This window comes from Equus quagga, chromosome 5 (assembly GCF_021613505.1).
Source record: "Equus quagga isolate Etosha38 chromosome 5, UCLA_HA_Equagga_1.0, whole genome shotgun sequence".
NCBI classification, from domain to species: Eukaryota; Metazoa; Chordata; class Mammalia; order Perissodactyla; family Equidae; genus Equus; species Equus quagga.
In genome coordinates this window covers 86,302,607-86,321,686 of record NC_060271.1, presented here as the reverse complement: position 1 = coordinate 86,321,686, position 19,080 = coordinate 86,302,607, and the positions used below count along the sequence as shown (strand labels likewise).

The 19,080-nt window shown below is 36.4% G+C and overlaps 1 protein-coding gene across 1 annotated transcript in view; it reads right to left on the bottom strand.

Annotated features, from left to right (window-relative positions):
• Positions 1-19,080, bottom strand: part of WDPCP (WD repeat containing planar cell polarity effector) — a 369,564-nt gene that overhangs the window by 261,644 nt on the left and 88,840 nt on the right. Inside the window, exons 4-7 of the mRNA XM_046661836.1 lie at positions 12,929-12,976; positions 12,029-12,073; positions 10,408-10,478; positions 10,091-10,150 (exon numbers count right to left, since the gene is read on the bottom strand). Coding sequence (XP_046517792.1) covers positions 10,091-10,150; positions 10,408-10,478; positions 12,029-12,073; positions 12,929-12,976 — 224 coding nt within the window. The remainder of the gene's footprint in view (positions 1-10,090; positions 10,151-10,407; positions 10,479-12,028; positions 12,074-12,928; positions 12,977-19,080) is intronic.

Genomic DNA, 19,080 nt, shown 5'->3' with positions numbered 1-19,080 from the left:
TCTGTTTTTCCTGGAAAGGAATGAATTTTTGCCTAAGAAAGAGTAGTTATTAGGACATGTTGTGTAACTGGCTAGCTGAACATTAACATTACTCAGATACAGGGTTGTGTGTGCAAACATAGAGACATACATTCTTATTTTTAATATAAATCTTTGTGGGTGTGATGGCCATAGACATGCACCACCCAGAGCTTCTTCAGGAAGAATGGAGACTGGGAACATAGTTGGCTAACAAAGGTCACACTTTCCCCAGGAGGCTACTAGCCAATATGAGCATGGTAGGGTACTAGTCCAACAGGGGACTCCTCTGATGAGCAACTTTGGCTCAGGAACTCCCCATGCAGCCTGGCTGAAACTTTCTCCGCACACAGAGTTCAGACCAGCATCACAGTCAAACAGCTCTCCCCACCTACTTCTGCTCCCTTTATCTTTCACATCTCCCCCATAACCCTTGCATTCATACTACCATCTTGACATCTGCTTTTCAGATGCACTCTGGGCATGTTTTAAAAAGATTTCAACTAAAGAAATACACATATAAATTATGAAAATGTCAAATAATACTTGGCTGCTTACTGCCTTATCCCACCACAGCCTCTCCTCCCACTCTCAAATGTAACCATTTTCAACTCTTAGTAATTTCCCCTGTTTCTACCACCACATTTCTAAATATGTTGTGTCACTGCATTCAGGTGCATGTAACAGAAACGTTAAAAAAATATATATATATATATATATATGACTTAACCCAATGGGTTTTTTTTTTTTTTTGGTCACAGAACAAGAAATCTGGAATTAGGTGGTCCACAGCTGATAAGTAAGACAGGTTCATGATATCAGCAGGTACCAAGTGCCCATTTTCCGTTCCTTCCCCTTTCCTGCATCGATTTTTCCCCTCTCTACTGAATCACTCCCATTAGCATACAAACAGAAATGGATGTTATTTCTCTCATATAAAAAAGAAATAAAAACCTTTTCTGATTCCACCTCACCCTCAAGCTCCTGCCCTATTTCTCCGTTTTCCTTTATAACGTAACTCTTTCTTATGTTATAAAGCCCTAGATTCTCTCCTTCTATTTTCTCTTAAATACATTCCAGTCAGGCTTCTGCCCATACCATTAACTGAAACTGCTCTTATGCAGGTCTCTGATGACCTCCATGCTACTCCATCCAATGGTCAATCTCAGGCTTGGTGTTATTGGTAAGAAAGATACCAGTAACATCTGACTTTCTTCTTGAAACCTAGTTTCCAGGACACCTTCAGTGTACCCTACCTCTTTGGCTACTGCTTCTTAGCCTCCTTTCTCTCTCTGTTTCTCCAATCCCCAAACACTGGAGGCCCCCAGGGCTCAGCCCTTCAGCCTCCTCTAGTTCTTTATCTACTCCCACTCCATTGGTGATCTTCATCAATTTCTTGGCTTTAATGCCATCTGTATGGCTGCCTCCCAAATTTCTCTCTCCAGCCCAGACCTTTCTCTGAACTATAGACTTCTATAAAAACTGTATATTTGACATCCCCACTTGAATATCTAATGGGCATTTCAAACATTAATGTCCAAAACTAAGCTCCTGATATTTCCCTCAAAAATGTCTCTTGTCAATCTTCCCTATCTCATTAAATAGCAACTCCATTCTTCTACAGAAATTTCTTCTATACCCCATGTTTGATCCATCAGCAAATTCTGATGGCTCAAAACTCAAAACATACCCAGAATTTGGCCACTTCTCACCACTTAACCACTACCATCCAGTCAAAGCCACCATAACAGTAGTCTTCCCTTATCTGTGGTTTGGCTTTCCAGTTTCATTTACCCGTGGTCAACCATGGTCCAAAAATATTAAATGGAAAATTCCAGAAATAAGTAACTCATAAATTTTAAATTGCACACCGCTCTGAGTAGTGTGATGAAATCTTGTACAGTCCCACTTCGTCCAGCCCAGGATGTGAATCATCCCTTTGTCCAGCGTATCCACACTGTATTCACTACCTGCCCGTTAGTCACTTAGTAGCCATCTGAGTATCAGATCCTTTGTTGCAGTATGGCAGTGCTTGTGTACAAGTAACCCTTATTTGACTTAATAATGGCCCCCGAGCAAGAGCAGTGATGCTGGCAGTTCAGTGCTAAAGAGAAGCCATAAAGCTTCCTTTACGTGAAAAGATGAAAGCTCTCGACTTAATAAAGAAAAAAAGTCATATGCTGAGGTTGCTAAGATCTACAGTAAGTAGACCTTATATTGTTACAATTGTTCTATTTTATTATTAGTTATTGTTGTTAATCTCTTACTTTGCCTAGTTTATAAATTAAACTTTACCATAGGTATGTATGTATAGGAAAAAACACAGTGTATATGGGGTTTGGTACTATCCATGGTTTTGGACATCCACAGGGGGTTTGTAAGGTATCTCACGTGGATAAAGGGACACTACTATACTCTATGTCTCACCTGGACTATGGCAACAGCCTTCTAACTAATCTCCCTGATTTGATCTTCACTCCCTTCAATCTGTTCCTACCACAATAGCCAGAGTGATCCAATTAAAAAGTAAATCAGATCAAGTTCCTCCTCTGCTCAAAACTCTTCAAGGGTTTCGCATCTCACTTAGAGTAAAAGCTAAGTCCTTTGAAAGGCCTAGCAGGCCCTATATAACTAGTATCTCATTTCCTCTCTGAGCTCAATTCCTACTACTCTTCTCCTTGCTCATTCCACTCCAGTCACATTGAGTCTTTGCTGTTCTTCAAACATGCCAGGGATACTCCCATCTCAGAGCCTCTGTACATGCTGTTCCCTCTACCTAGAACTCTCTAGGCTTGCTCCTTCATGTCTTAATCACATGATATTTCAGTAAGGCCTTTCCTGGTCACCAAATATCAGGCCCATCCTGCCCCACCATCCCCCACACATACTTCCTATCTTTCTTGCTTTATTTTTCTTTATCCAATGGTTTTCATTTTCTTACATACTCTAAATGTCACTTACCAATCTTTTCTTGACTGTTTCCCCCGTTAGAGTGTAAGCTACAGGAGAACAGGGATATTGGTCATTTTTGTCTGTTTTGTTCACTGGTATCCCCAGCACCAAGAATACTATCTGGCATATAGTAGGCACTAAATATATATATATGCCTTGAGTAAAAGAAGTCCCCTGCCCCTTCAGGCATATCTCAGATCCAGACTGGAAGAAGGCAAAGAGCGGAAGCTGAAAAGGCATATCCCAGTTGAGTCTGGCCCCTTTCCTAAATTTTCTTGGAAGTCCTACCAGTGATCTGCTTTCTTTGGCCAGAATTGCTTCATATGGCCTCCTCCAACTTCAAGGGGAACAGGGAAGCTGAGTACTTTAAATTGGTCCTGTTGCCACTCTATCAGGGTCTGTTCATAAAGAAAAATGGATATTGGGCAAGTAACTAGCAATGTCTTCCATATATGTTATTTCTTGATTTAGTCATTACTTATTGATTTCCTATTATCATGAATCAAGGTTTAATTCTTTTATATCTTTTATTATTTCTTACTAATTATTATTATTATTAATTCTCCTATATCAGATCAGATCTATGAGCTCCTTTTCTTCCCTCCCTCCAATATTCTTAATAGAAACTTCTAGGGGCCAGCCCTGTGGCCAAATGGTTAAGTTTGCATGCTCCGCTTCGCAGCAGCCCAGGGTTTTGCTGGTTTGGATCCTGGGCGCCAACATGGCACCGCTCATCAAGCCATGCTGAGGTGGCATCCCACATGCCAAAACTAGAAGGACCCACAACTAAAAATATGCAACTGTGTACTGGGGGGCTTTGGGGAGAAAAAGGAAAAATTTAAAAATCTAAAAAAAAGAACTTTCTGTCCCTTGCCCCAGTTTGGACTAGCTGTTCTCTAGGCCTATGGCACAGTTATGATAGTGAGATTTCTCTTCACTTCTTTCCTGTATGAAATCCTCTGTTTCCTGAATCCTAAGAATCTTGTTTCTTGGTTTACTCTGTTGCTTTAGGGCAGCACATCTTCCAATAACTTCCTGAGAAAAGTGCATGGCAGATAGATATTTTTGAGAGCTAACAAGTCTGAAAATGACTTACTTGAATGACAATTTAGAATTCTAGATATAGAAAAAATCACTTCCCTTCACAAATTTGAAGGCCTCATTCCACTGTCTTCTAACTCCTTGTGACGCTGTTGAGAAGTCTGATGTGAGTCTGATTCCCATTTCTTTGTATGTATCTTGTTTTGTTTTTTTTTCATTCTGAAAGCCTTTTGGATCTTCTCTTTATCTTTGGTTTTCTAAAATTCACAAAATATACTTTGGTATTGGTCTTTTTTCAATCATCAGGTCCTTTCAAACTGGAAACAAGCATCCTCCAGTTCTGGGAAGTTTTCTTCTATTATTTTGTTTGTTTCTTTTCTTCTGTTTTCTATTATTAATTAGATATTGGACCTGAAACTCTTAATTTTCTTAACTTCTATTCCTATTTTTCACTACTATGCCCTTTTGTCATTCAGTTCTGCGTTAAAGGGATATTTTAATTTTATCTTTCAATTCTTTTATTAATTTTTCTATTTATGCTGTCATATTTTTAATTCCCAAGAGTTCCTTTCCTTTTTCCTGATTATTCTTTTTGTAAAAATACCATCCTATTCTTGTTTCAAGGATGTAACAGCTCCTCTTATTTCTCTGTGAAGATCAATTCTTTGGATTTAGTTTTGTTTATTGCATTGTCCCTGATTCTTTTTTTTTTTTCTCTGTTTGTTTTAGCTTCAGACTCATAGATCTCAGATTTAGAGATGGAGAATTTCCTTAAAAGTATCATGATCTCTGGCCCTCTGGTTATATTTTTGTATATATATATATGCATTTTTTTTTTAGGAAGATTAGCCCTGAGCTAACATCCGCTGCCAATCCTCCTCTTTTTTCTGAGGAAGACTGGCCCTGAGCTAACATTCATGCTCCTCTTCCTCTGTTTTATGTGTGACGCCTGCCACAGCATGGCTTCACAAGCGGTGTGTAGGTCCACACCTGCGATCTGAACCAGCGGACCCTGGGCTGCCAAAGCGGAAGAACATGTGAACTTAACCGCTGTGCCACCAGACCAGCCCCTCTGGTTATATTTAAATGTGAATCTCTGAAAAATTGATTGGAAGCTCGGTGTGCGTCAGCAAGCTTAACTTGGGCTTCACTTCAAGGAGCTTGGTTGGTATATCTATCTTTTCAAAGGGAACTACCAAATATCAGTATCTGTAGGCTTTGCTCTGAGGGAATAATATATTTTTTCAGAGAAGAGTCCTCTAAACAAGTTACATAGAGACATAAGCCTAGCTGCTGGAGGGGTAAAGGAGTTTGGGAATATCTCACCATTCCAGATAAAGACCCTCCTTAATCTCCTTATTTTCAGTCTAACCACCTCACTTCTACTGTTATTGTGCTTCTTCAAGTCCAGAAATTCTCTGGTTTGGTGTTTCCAGAAAATAATTATCCTATCTCCTTTGTTCTTTATACAAATGCCTCTGATTTTCATGTTTTATCCTACATCCTACTCCCAGGCTAATCTTTCCATAAGTCTACTTTTAATATGGCATTCCTCTGATATGAAAGTGTTTATAAAAGTTACAAAGTATCAATACCTTAGTGAAACATTCAAAGTCCCTGAGAATGAAGCTCCAAGTTGCCTTTCAAACTTATCACTTTGTTTTTCAACATGAACTATTTGTTCCAAATGGGCCCACCTCCTCATTACCATGTAGACACCCCACTGAATTCTCACTTGAATACCTCAGTTAATCTAATTCCGTTTTTTTGGAATGCCTCTCCTTTCAGCTTAACCAAATTCTACATGTCCTTTTAGGTCTAAGTAAAGTTATAACTTCTCTACAAAATTCTTCTTAACTACTTTATATTACATTGATCTCCATGCTTTCTCTAAACTCTCACTATCTTTTTACTCAGTGTCATACAATTTAGCATTCATTAGTGTCCTAGTGATTTCATGTGTCTATTTTCCTAGACTAGGTTTTGCTGGGGACTCAGCCCACATATTATACTTCTTCCGTGCCTCCCACAATGGTGGCAGTCAATAAATACTGTGTGATAGGTTTTGTATACATAATATGCTATTACTAATACTTCTAACTTAAAACTATGGTTTGTCAATATTTTATGAGGAAATCAAATTGATTTTCACATAATTTGAAGACAGAAAAGATCAGGTAATTATGCTATCTGTTCTACAATTGAGGAAGTTGTGATAAAATTAGTTCCATAAGATCACAATCTATCCGTGATAGACTTGGAAAATAATTTCTGTTTTTATAGAGCCTGTCAAGTGATTCATCACAAGAACTTAAAAAGGAAACTACTGGGGCTGGCCCCATGGCCGAGTGGTTAAGTTCGCGTGCTCCGCTGCAGGCATCCCAGTGTTTCGTTGGTTCGAATCCTGGGCGCGGACATGGCACTGCTCATCAGACCACGCTGAGGCAGCGTCCCACATGCCACAACTAGAAGAACCCACAACGAAGAATATACAACTATGTACCGGGGGGCTTTGGGGAGAAAAAGGAAATAATAAAATCTTTAAAAAAAAAAAAAAAAAAAGGAAACTACTCTCTCTTGGAACAGTAAAATTGTACCTGGAAATGTAGAATTGTTATAGAAAGAAACAGAGTACAGCTGACTACTATTTCATATACTTTTATAGTTAAATGTACATATATGATCCAAATAATTTAATCTAAAATCAACATATGTGAAGGTATACCTATCTTAATGATAATATTGCTTTTAACTAATTATGCAATAATCTGAAAATGTGAATGTGACTTAAGGCACAATAATTTAAGGAATTAAAAAATTCCACCACAGAAGTGTACAATTTAGTAGTGTCTTAAGGCTGAAACTATTATCCCCCAAGAACAGTTGGTAAAATGCCTTAAGAAATTCAAAGAAGGAAATTATTAAATATCTTCTCATAATGAAATGATTTTAGGAGACCAAAAAAAAAGAGAAATATATTTGATAGCTAGTAAAACTGAAACTTTAAATTACATTTCACACTTCTAATGCATTTCAAACTAGGAATAGGCATAGTCTGAAAAACCAACTTCAAAAGACAATGTTCATCCAGGAGATATGCGTAGGTAAGTCTTGATTTGTAAACTGTTCTGAATTTACAAGTGGAAGGAATTATTTTGGGTAAAAATGGTAAAATTTACAGGTCATTGGATCAACAACATGAACTAAGCTTTGGTAATGATACCTATAAAACCTCAGAGGTTTTCAGTTCAACAGAGGGAAAAATCGAAGCTCAGACTGCATCCTTTGAAATCTTTCATGTATTTGTAGTTGCCTAGCTAATTTCTAAACAATTGGACCTTTTGAAGAAATAAGGATCCTTTAAAAAGAAGACAAACAAGGGGCCAGCCCTGGTGGCCTAGTGGTTATGTTCAGCATGCTCCACTTTGGCAGCCCAGGTTTGGTTCCCAGGTGCAGACCTACACTGCTCTGTTAGTGGCCATGCTGTGCTGGTGGCCCACATTCTAAAAAATAGAGGAAGACTGGCACAGATATTAGCTCAGGGCAAATCTTCCTCAGCAAAAAAAAAAAAAAGAAAGAAAGAAAAAAGGAAAAAGAAGACAAACCAGATAAATTCCATAAATCCTAAATTTGCCATTTGGCCTGGGTCGGGTGAGCAGGTAAAAGATTTACATTAGCTGAGGAGTGGCCACAGTCAAAGACTGAGATTTCAACTATGTCAGCACCAAGATCTGAGAAACTTTTTTCACTCCTTTTCCAAGAGTTAGAGAATAGTATGTTGTGGTCAACTGCTGCCATTTTAGGGCTAAATATATGAGGAAATTTACTAATCGAAATTTAAGTACATGTTATGTTTGGAGCCACCACACTGGATGGATGAACAAATGGGGACCCTAGTGGAACTTGTGGAAGTGGCTTATTTATTTTGCAACTAACAAAGGGTTAAAGAGATCTTTCTAAGAATTTAGCCTGAGCATCAACTTTTTAATTTACTGCAATATTAGAGATATTTAGGATTCATACACATACACACGTACTTTTAGAAGACCCAGCAAACAGTCCTGTCTAGAAACTGAGGAAGTACATGGATAATGTCAGGAAGTCTCTCAAAGCTCCTAAAAATGTGGGGACTAACCTGGACCTGTGGGCAAGGTGGAGGTCAAGTTATCTTGTTAAAATATATCACATCAAGAATGTGCTGGTAACAAAAGGTCTATTTTAGGAATATCTTATCAATCATATAAATAAAGCACAAAATATGACTGAACACAAAGAAAGATAAGTTCCACTGGAAAATGTTAAAAGTTTACTCATTGGTACAACAGCCTAAGAAACCAGTATTGTCAGGTTGCTGTGAAATACAAAAGTAATTTTGCATATATTCTATCATGAAAATTCCTTTTCTGAGTTGACTTAATTCAATAGTGAGGGACATTCCTCTCCATATTCTACCCCACATACATACACACAAACTTGCTTAATAAAATGCAATAAAGTCTACCTTAAACAGATTGCCTATTGGGATGCTCCACTGCATATTTTAAGATGCCTGACATGTTCCAACTTACCCTGTGTGATGGTAAGGGTGGAGGCCGTGAGACACTCCCTTTACTAGGTGTGTAAGGCTAGGTGGTAGGTTTGCCCTCCAGTCAAATAATTTTGAGCCTGCTTTTAAGGTGAGTAATGGCATTGAGAAGTACAATTTGAGTTATACTAAGTTTAAAACTTTCTGGAGCATATTTTGTATTCAGGTTTTAAAGCCTGATTAAAACTTTTATGAAAAAAAATTATGAATTTTTAAATAATCCCATACTTTTGAATAGTATCCTAAGTCGAAGTTAAGAAGTATTATGGTTCTAAAAATATTAATTTAGCCTTGTAAACAGTCTCTGGAAAGTAATAATCTATGCCAGTTGAGGAGGTAACTAAATGGTTACCTTCATAAGTAAATGTAGACTAGTTTAAACAAAATAATGAGGAAAAACTAGAATCCACTAAAATGATAGTTTATATTTAAATAGTAGATTAAAATATGTTTGCAATTACTACGGATTTGATGTTGTAGATTTATGGATAGAGCCATGGGTCTAAATTTCAAACAAGAATAGTTAGATCCAAAATAAATCACATTGTTAACAAGTAAGAATTTACATTGATACAGGATACTTAATTCCATAAAACAGTTATAATTATTAGTGGTACTGATGTAACTTAAATTATATGTATGAATAGAATATGACTAATCTTTTTATCACAAGCAAATAAAATTTTTCTAGGCAAATAGTATTTTTTAAGCCTATGAAAAAAGCTGAGGCATTTGTGCATTATTTTGTGATCAGTGGACACTAATTATTATATCCTATTGTGTTCTGAATCTAGACCCATTCAACATCTAGCTCACCTTGTCTCGACTCTAATAGTGTTGTCCAATAGAACTTTCTGTGATGGAAATGTTCTGTATCTATCTTGTCCCTATGACAACATGTGGCTATGGAGCACTTGAAATGTGGGTAGTGCAACTGAGGAACTGAATTTTTAATTTTGCTTAATTTTAATTAGTTTAGTTTATTTTTAAATAGCCACAAGTGCCTAGTGGCTACCACATTAAACAGTGCAGCTTAGAGGGTTCAAAAAGTGACAGCAAACGTCTTGTTATGTTAGGTCTAACTCTAGTCTGCTTGTTGATTTGCTGTTGAATAAGGATAGTATTCATAGATGCTTACTAGAGTGGTATGCTAAAAAACTTCTGTCCTATGGTTTTATCTTCATTCAAAAATATGATTAAATCTATGCCAGTAAATATCTAATACAACATTCGGACAAATCCAAACAATACCATCTGAAAAGATTTTTATTAGTGTTTACAGTATGTCAGTACAACTATACTGATTAATGAGGTACCTGGTGGCCTGTGTCAATCTGTCCAATGTTAGTTCTAGAATTACTAGAATTCAAACTATGAAATATCCACTCTTAAAAAGTTTCTGTTCATTACCTATCATAACACAAGAATACCAATTACTGCATAGCTTTCAGCTCCATTGGTTAAACATCGCAAAAGCATGTCAAACCATTTTACCTGACAGACATATTTGTTATTCCATTTGCTCAGCACACACTGACTGTTTTGCATCAGCTCCTGAAGGAAACAGAAAAAGAGAGAGTGCAGTTGGCTATATACATTGTCGTTATCAGTTAAAGTGCTTCTGATTTGCAAGCACAAAAAAAAAAACATCAGCGTGCCACACAAAGATGCAGCTGTTTTAGAACTCCTCACTGGACAAAAGCAAAGCTATCATCACCATGAGAGTTGATCCTTTATGAAAATTAAAGCTGCTGAAAGATGTTTTAAAACAGATTTGTTTGTTGCCATTTTTTAAACTTTTGGAAAGATACCTCCAACTCCTTGAGTGAGTCTCGAAGTTTTTCTGGGCGTCTGTTTTTAAGAGTCCATGGATAATCTCGTGCTGGCAAATAAAACACGTACTCTAGTTAGTTAAACACGATTTAAAAAGGAAACTGCTTAGCAGTGTGTCTTTGGAAGATTAAAATAAAACACCTCCTTAATTGAGAGGAAGTGGGCTTCATTTCCATCATCAAATGACAGCCTTTTGAAAGGCTTTGTCATAGGAACAGGATTTTTGCCATAAAACAATCTCCGTGATCATAATTTTATGATGACAACCAACAAGAATTAGAGAATCCCTGAGAAAGTTTCCTAGGCCTGTGCATCTAGTACTTAACCATAGATGACCCACTCTTTACCATAGATTTAACTTTTTCATGTAAATAAGTAAACATTCGACCCAAAAGAAATTCCAAGCTCTGCAAGTAGCCTTTTCAGATTTAAAAATTCCTATGAGTAAATGAATATAGTGAGGAAAGAGATAAAATACAAAAAGTGGTACACTGAAAATGAATTTAAAATTAAGCATCAAAGCACCACATATTAAAACTAAAAGAAAATTGAAGGAAATCCAACTTTTAACCAATTAGGCACTAACAGTGCTCTTTTTTATTTAAAGTGATCTTCTTTAAAATCTACACAACAATTCAATAATGATAAGTCTTTGTTTTGTTTTAAATACATTTAATTAAAAGATAAAATTGTTTAGGAGAGTCATAATGTTAGCCTAGACAAACTAAAAATAGTTCTGTTTAAAAGAATTAACAAAATGCTAAATTCATAAAAAGATATTTATTTTATCATAAAAGTGAATTCATCTTTAAATTCTCCTAAATAATAATTATAAATAAGAGTTGTATATATGTGTGTGTGTGTGCTTTGTTTATGTATACATTTAATATACAGACATTTAAATTTTATAGAATTGCTATATATATTTCAGCAAATTAATTTCATCTTATAAACATAATTTATGATTGCAGAGCATATGTGTAAATTTTAAAATCTACATTGCAGCTACTAATACAGTATTTTTAAAGATTAAATATCAGCTTCACCATTTAAAATAAGAGTAGGAATTTCAGCTCTACCTATATTCAAGATAAAACAAATTATATTTAATTTTAAGTCATCAAAACCATATTACATTGCAGCCATATTACATATATGACATTTATACATTTGAGAACAGAAAAGACTACAGAGAATAAAATGTTAATACTGATTACAAATCTTATTTTCTTAAAATGGACAAAACATATTAATAATTTAGGCATTGCATGAATAATAAAATGCTATCAGAATTTAAACACAGTACACTTAAATATATTAAATAATATAAATATGGTTCATTAAGAAAGTTTATGTTTACATAAGCATACATCTTACCAAAATTGAATAGAGATTTTAATGGTCTAAATTAAAAATGCCTAACAAATATAATGCTTGTCATATGCTTAAGTACCTAAACAATGGGAATTTATAATTATAGGAAATTTGGAAGGAGTAACATTTGTGCAGAAAGCTTAGAATATTTTTTAAGACTGAATCTTCAGCAATATTTAAATTCCAGTTTTACAGTAATTCCAAAAAATTATAAAGTAAGCTTACATTCTGCCAGCTTCTGCTTTTCCTCTAAGTTACCATGGTCTGTCACTAATATTGTGGTAGAGGAGAGATGGAAAGAAGAAAAGAAAAGTGGAAATTATTTTTATTACCATATTTTGTATTTTTTATGCACATATATATTATTACACACGTTATTGAGATTAATAAATTATGTTAAACTTTTAAAAAGGCAGTTGGAAAAAATGCCATCATTTGGATGTTTTCATCTCATAGAGGTATTCCTTAAATTTGCAGTGAAAAGGCTTCCATAGCACAACAGGTGAGCCAAGATCCTAAGCTTGCAATCTCATCAGATAGAGAAGGGAACTGCAACGGAGCCCAGGACAGAAGCTGCTTCAGTCTGTCATCAGAACCCTGAAGTCAGCCTATTAACCACTAAGCTAAGCACACAGGATGCCCACACAAGCCCCACTTCAACAGAGACCAAAACAGGAAGTAACTCTAGCTAGAAAGACCTTTTGGCCCATCATGAAACTTCTGGGATTAACAGGATTAATCAGATAAAGAAAATTGATCATTCACTCAGAAATGCCTATTTCAGATATCAGGTGAGGATCCGGGAGGCCAGCATCAGTGGGACCCATGCATTAACAATGCCCTCTACTGGGACACTGATAAATAAATGTGAATAGGCTGTCCAGTGATCAACCTGATCAGCAGTAAAATGAAAATTTTCATGTTCTTTTACAGCATTTTCTCAATATTGCTTTATTTTATACAGAATAGATGTCGAGCTCAGCATTTTTCTAAAGAATTGAAGTGACTTTTCTTGAAATTCTGGAATTTATTTACAGCTCATAAAACAGATTTTTTAATTGTCAGTATTTTATAGTCTAGAATATTTGGTTTATAAAAATTAATTTAATAGAATAGATACTTTACCTGGTGGATCTTTCTTGTCATAATACTGATAGACCCCAATGTCTCTATCTATATAAAGGAAAAAATAACAGATTATAGTATGAAAAGCTCTAGAAAATAAGAAGCCCAACCATACTATATGGCAGGGAGTAGGGGTGGGGAGGTGGGGCAGGGAGGAGGACAGAAACAATTTCTTTACGTTACTAGAAATAAAATAGTTCAAAAGTATCTGGACATAGGTTCATTTATTCTAGGGATATGCAGGAACCGGCCAGTTTATCAGTCTAATTAGAAAAGATTTACAAAAAACTAGAATGGCATGAGGAAAGTAGTAGTAAAGAACTGAAATCAAGGATGACCAACTTTGCTCTTTCACACTTCCTCTGCTATTTTTCACAGGGCGCCACCAAAAGGAACTGCCACTAAGCAAAGCCAAATGAAATCAGTGGATGGAAGAAAATGCCCAAACTGTTAGATTCTGAGCTGTGGCTTTCTTTCCTCTGGCTTAGCTAGTATGGTGTTTAGGGGAAATGTGAAGGAAAGAAAGACAGAATTAGAGGAAGGTATGGATAAATTATCTGAAGCTTGTTTCCAAACCAATTCAAATTCTGATGCTCTGCTGGAGCTATAAAAACAAAGCCAGGATTCCTACATGTTGAGAGTGATTTAACCAAGGAATCTGTTCTTGCAACTTAATTACAGGAGAACAAAATAATTGTGTCCATTTTCTCCCTATCTGTGAATAGGGAAATCTTTCTTTCTTTAAAGTACATTTGTTTCTTTCCATGCAAAATAATTCTAGCTACTAACAAAAGGATACAACTGTTTCTAAAGAAGTGGAAGCAGTACAGGCTGCCCCCTAGTGACTTACCACTCCAAACTTTGTCAAACTGAACGATGAAACTAAAAAAAAGTATTACAGCTGTAATTTTTTCAAACCTATTTTTTAAAAATAGTCAACTGTGTATTTATTGAAGCTCTATTTTATTCATTATGCCATTAATTTGGACATATAATTTTAAAGAATGCAGTTTATTTCTATTGGTTAGGTTGAAAATATTTGATAAGGAGTGATTAAGAAAGGTTATGAGTAGGGCTCCTAGGGTACTGACATTTTATTTCTTGACTTGGGTGATGATTATATGGTGTGTTCACTTTTTGGTAGTTCAAAACATACCCTTATAATCTTTATACTTTTCAATACATATGTTATCCTTCAATAAAAAGGTTTTTCTTGAATCCAAGAACCATAGGCATTATGTACCCAGGCAATACTTTCTATTATAATATTCCATCATTCCATGCAACCAAATATTCACAACCCTAGAATAGAACTATGAAGATCATAAGGGGCTTAAATTCTGTGCACAAGTCTGACTTACTGCATCTGGCCCAGAGTGGGGCTGTCAAAACCCAATGAGGATGAGAAGGGCATCCAAATAAACAGACCTACCCCACATGGGTGTCAGACCCTAAACTGAATAAGGAAGGGGTCCACGCAGACAGTTGGCCTGAAGTGCTGTGTCAGAACCCTAGCAGGGTGAGAAGGACATTCACATGGAGCAATGACCTGGTGTGGGGTGTCAGAGGTTGAACAAGGTGAGGGGGACATCCACATATGGAGGCAGCCTAACATGGTGTGTTACAAACTACATGGGGTGAGAAAGGCATCCACACAGGGGAGGGAGTGACCACAGAGACAGGAGACTGATTGTATACAGGGTGATCGATTAAGTAAGTAAATAAATTAAAGATAGGAGAGCCCCAGCTTTCCCACTGTCTGAGAACACAAGTACAAATATAGAAAGGGAGAAAATTAGAATGAACCCTGGAATTGGAAGTACCACTGTGAACTCATGGTTTTCAACATACAGAGATAGATACAGAAATGAATGTGGATATATACATACATTCCCTAAGCTCTGCCCACTGAGAAGGCCTGGGAGCAATGATACTCCAATAGCAATGAGTACACCTAAAGCAGACCTTGGGTTCTGGATACCATTCTCCTCTAAAAGGAGCCAAGGTCTTTAGAGAAGCGGCTGATTCCAGGGGTAGGGAAGGGAAAATATAATCAGAGCCTGGAGATCTTTTGTGCCAGAAAGAATGGAAATGCTCAAATACTGACGGGGACACATCACAAAGACACAGAAGCTAGCTTGAAAGGGGTCCCACTGGCCACATCAGGGATAATTTAAACACCAAAATTAATAATGATAGTAATGGATTAAAATCACTGAATAAAATAGGAAACCTGAGTCCAGAGGGACAAAATAAATAATAAATACATTTAAAGTTTAATGGGGAACAGGATATTTACATAATTTCAAGGTAGCTCCCCATAAAATACTAATTACTTCCAAAGAAGAAAGCAATTTTGCAACGGAGAAACCTAGCAGACACCACCTCAAGTGATAATGAACATCACCAGTAAAGGCACAAATGGAAACTGTGTACCAACTGATAGGATGCATTGAGAATACAGCATCACTTCTGTGATTTTCCCACCAAAAGTGCATACTCTGAACCTAATTGTGAGGAAACTTCAAAATATTCAAATGTAGGGACATCTGCAAAATAACTGGCATAAAACCTTCAAAAGTGTTAAGGTCACAAAAGTTTAAAAAAAAAAAAAAAACCTAAAATTAAAAGGATGAAGGATTTGTTCCAGAATGAAAGAGACCAAAGAGACGATGAATAGATGCAACATGGGTTCTGAACAAGATCTGTTTGCTAAAAAAGGACATTCATGGGACAATTGGTGAAACTCTGAGTATTAGATGGTAGTATTCTTATCATTGTTAATCTCCTTATTTTTATTGTTATACAGTAATAATGTGGGACAATATCCTTTCTATAGGAAATACATACTAACGTTTTTGAAGATGGAGGCATCGGGTCTGCAACTTACTCTCAAATCATTCAAGAAAAAAAAATTCTCAGGGTCGGCCCCGTTGCCAAGTGGTTAAGTTCATGCATTCTGATACAGCGGCCCAGGGTTTCGCTGGTTCGGATCCTGGGCACGGACATGGCACCGCTCATCAGGCCACGTTGAGGTGGTGTCCCACGTGCCACAACTAAAATATACAACTATATACTGGGGGGATTTGGGAGAAAAAGCAGAAAGATAAAAAAAAGAGGAAGATTGGCAACAGATGTTAGGTCAGGGTAAATCGTCCCCAGCAAAAAAAAAAAAAAAGCTAACAGCACATTTTCATTAAGATTTAAATTTTCAGACATGTATATAGACTAATCACTGTTGTATTTTTAGTGCAAGAAACGGAAACATAAAATGTAACACAGGGGCCGGCCCCGTGGCCAAGTGGTTAAGTTCACGTGCTCCGCTTTGGCGGCCCAGGGTTTCGCCGGTTCAGATCCTGGGCGCGGACATAGCAATGCTTGTCAGGCCACGTTGAGGTGGCATCCCACATGCTGCAACTAAGATATACAACTATGTACCAGGGGGATTTGGGGAAACAAAGCAGGAAAAACAGACAAACAAACAAAACAAAACAAAAAGATTGGCAACAGTTAGCTCAGGTGCCAGCCAATCTTAAAAAAAAAAAAAAGGATTGTGCTGGTTATTGGTCTGCGATTAAAAAAAAAAAAATGTAACACAAATAAGGACCTTAATTGCTTCAAATCCCACTTTTCCTTCTTTAAGAAAACTATATCTATCTGTAGGTGATTGAATGTATCTTCACACTTCTTTTTAAATAATATTTGCATTGACACTATTTTGAGTTTTCTAGAAAATATCACTAATTATGATATTACCAATTTGGGGCACACAAAGAAGTATTTTTGGTTACTTTTGGCTTTCAATCTTACTTTTTTAAATATCTAATTCAAACATGTGCAGGGCTCTAAAATTCAGGTACTGCTAAAAGACTTTCAACATAAGCAACATTGCGACACTGTATATCTTCCAGCCCTCAGTAAGTGTCCCTGGAGATAACTAATCTCAATCCTTAGCTGTTTCTTGTATATACCTCCATATGTATAAATATGCTAATCCTATTACTTCTTGATCTTCAGTTTTAGATATTATCTATTGTCTATCCACCACAGAAATTGAGAATTCAGTTATCTTTTACTGCAGTTTGCCCCTCCCCATCTCCAGACACTTCTTCACCATCCTCCCAACATAATTAGAGCACAATTTTTTCCTGTGTGTGTGTGAGGAAGATTGGCCCTGAGCTAACATCTGTTGCCAGTCTTCCTCTTTTTGCTTGAGGAAGATGGTCCCTGAGCTAACATCCATGCCAACCTTCCTCTACTCTGTATATGGGATGCTGCCACAGAATGGCTTGATGAGCAGTGCAGAGGTCCACACCTGGGATCCGAACCTGCAAACCCTGGGCCGCCGAAGCAGAGTACACAAACTTAAGCACTACACCACTGGGCCAGCCCCTAGAGCACAATTTTTGGTTAAGTCAGTGCACTTACAAAGTTATGAATATATAAGTATTATTCACAACCGAACCATGGGGGACACTGTGATTGCATTTCATTTCTTACCTAACTTCCGCAAAGTTAAAAATTGCCTTGCTTTTTATTTGCTTAAAGAAAAAAAGTTAACACCATTAATCTCCAGTATCAGGTGACCAATTAGTATAATGTTCTTATTGGCAATATCCCTCTTGGGGCCTCATCATCCTGATCCAGTCTGGATTAGCTAACTTCTAGGTCTGATGCACAGACACTGTTCTGTGAATGCTCTCTGTCTTCTCCTGACTGGACAGGGGTGTCTTCCTGTCTTAGTTTAATTCTCTTGTTTGGCAGGACACATAATGCTCTGGTAGCTTACTGAGAAAAGGATGGTAAATTCGGTGAGAATTTACATAGCAGAAAATGTATTTTCTTCTTGCAATTGATTGACTAACTGGCTAGGAAGAGAATACTAAGTTGGAAATAATTTTCCTCTGAATTTTGAAGACATTGTTCCATTGTCTCATGGCTTCCACTACTGGTGTTAAAATGGCCAGGGACAATCTGAATTCCAACCCTTTGTATGTTACCTGTTTTTTCTTTTTTGCTATAAGGTCTCTGGATTTTTTTCTTTATCCTCAGTGTTCTGAAATTACACAATGATGTGCCTTGATACAGGTCTTTCATTCATTGTGTAGGGCACTTGTGGGTCCTTTCAATCTACAGACTCACTTTCTTAGTTCTAGTACTATTTCTTTGATAATTCCTCCCCTCCTCTTTGCTGCTTTTCCTGAAATTATTATTAGTTGAATATAGAGTTCCTAGGTTGAGACTCTAATATTCTTATCTTTCCTATTTATTATCATTGTCTTTTGTCACAGCATTCATTTCATTTTTTTCTATATGTATGTATATTTCAACATAATTATGTTCTCTTTTTTTTTTTTTTTTTTTTTTTTTGAGGAAGATTAGCCCTGAGCTAACTACTGCCAGACCTCCTCTTTTCTGCTGAGGAAGACTGGCCCTGAGCTAACATCCGTGCCCATCTTCCTCTACTTTATACGTGGGATGCCTACCACAGCATGGCATGCCAAGCGGTGCCATGTCCGCACCCGGGATCCAAACCGGCAAACCCTGGGTGCCAAGAAGCAGAATGTGCAAACTTAACTGCTGCGCCATCAGGCCGGCCCTATGTTTTCTTGATTCTAAAAATAATACAAGTTCATTGCATAAAATTTGGAAAATAAGAAAAGCAAAAAAGCTAAATGTCCCATATTTTCATTTTTCAGAGACAGCTACTAATAACATTTTATTGTCTGTCCTTAGAGTTTTTTTCTGTATGTATATTTATTACTAAATAATAGTATTATACTAAAAATACTGTTGCAATATTTATTTAAGTTGTTTTAATTACTGAATGAATACAAATGGTTATATGTAAGCTTAAAAAATAAAATATAAAAGAATATATGTAAAGATTTAAAACATACAAAAAACAGCAAATCTAAGAAAGAAAAATTCCTTTTAAGATTCTCATGTGCCCTTTCCTATTTCCATTCTACTCCTTCCCCCCTCAGAGCTATACAAAATTTTGTGCATATAATCTTAATTTTCCTTATAGTATTAACACATATATTTGTCTCCTGAAACAATACATTATTTAATTTTCCCTGCTGTTTTTGAACTTCTAAATGCAATCATACTGTATGTACTCTTCTGCAACTTACTTTTTTATTTTTTGC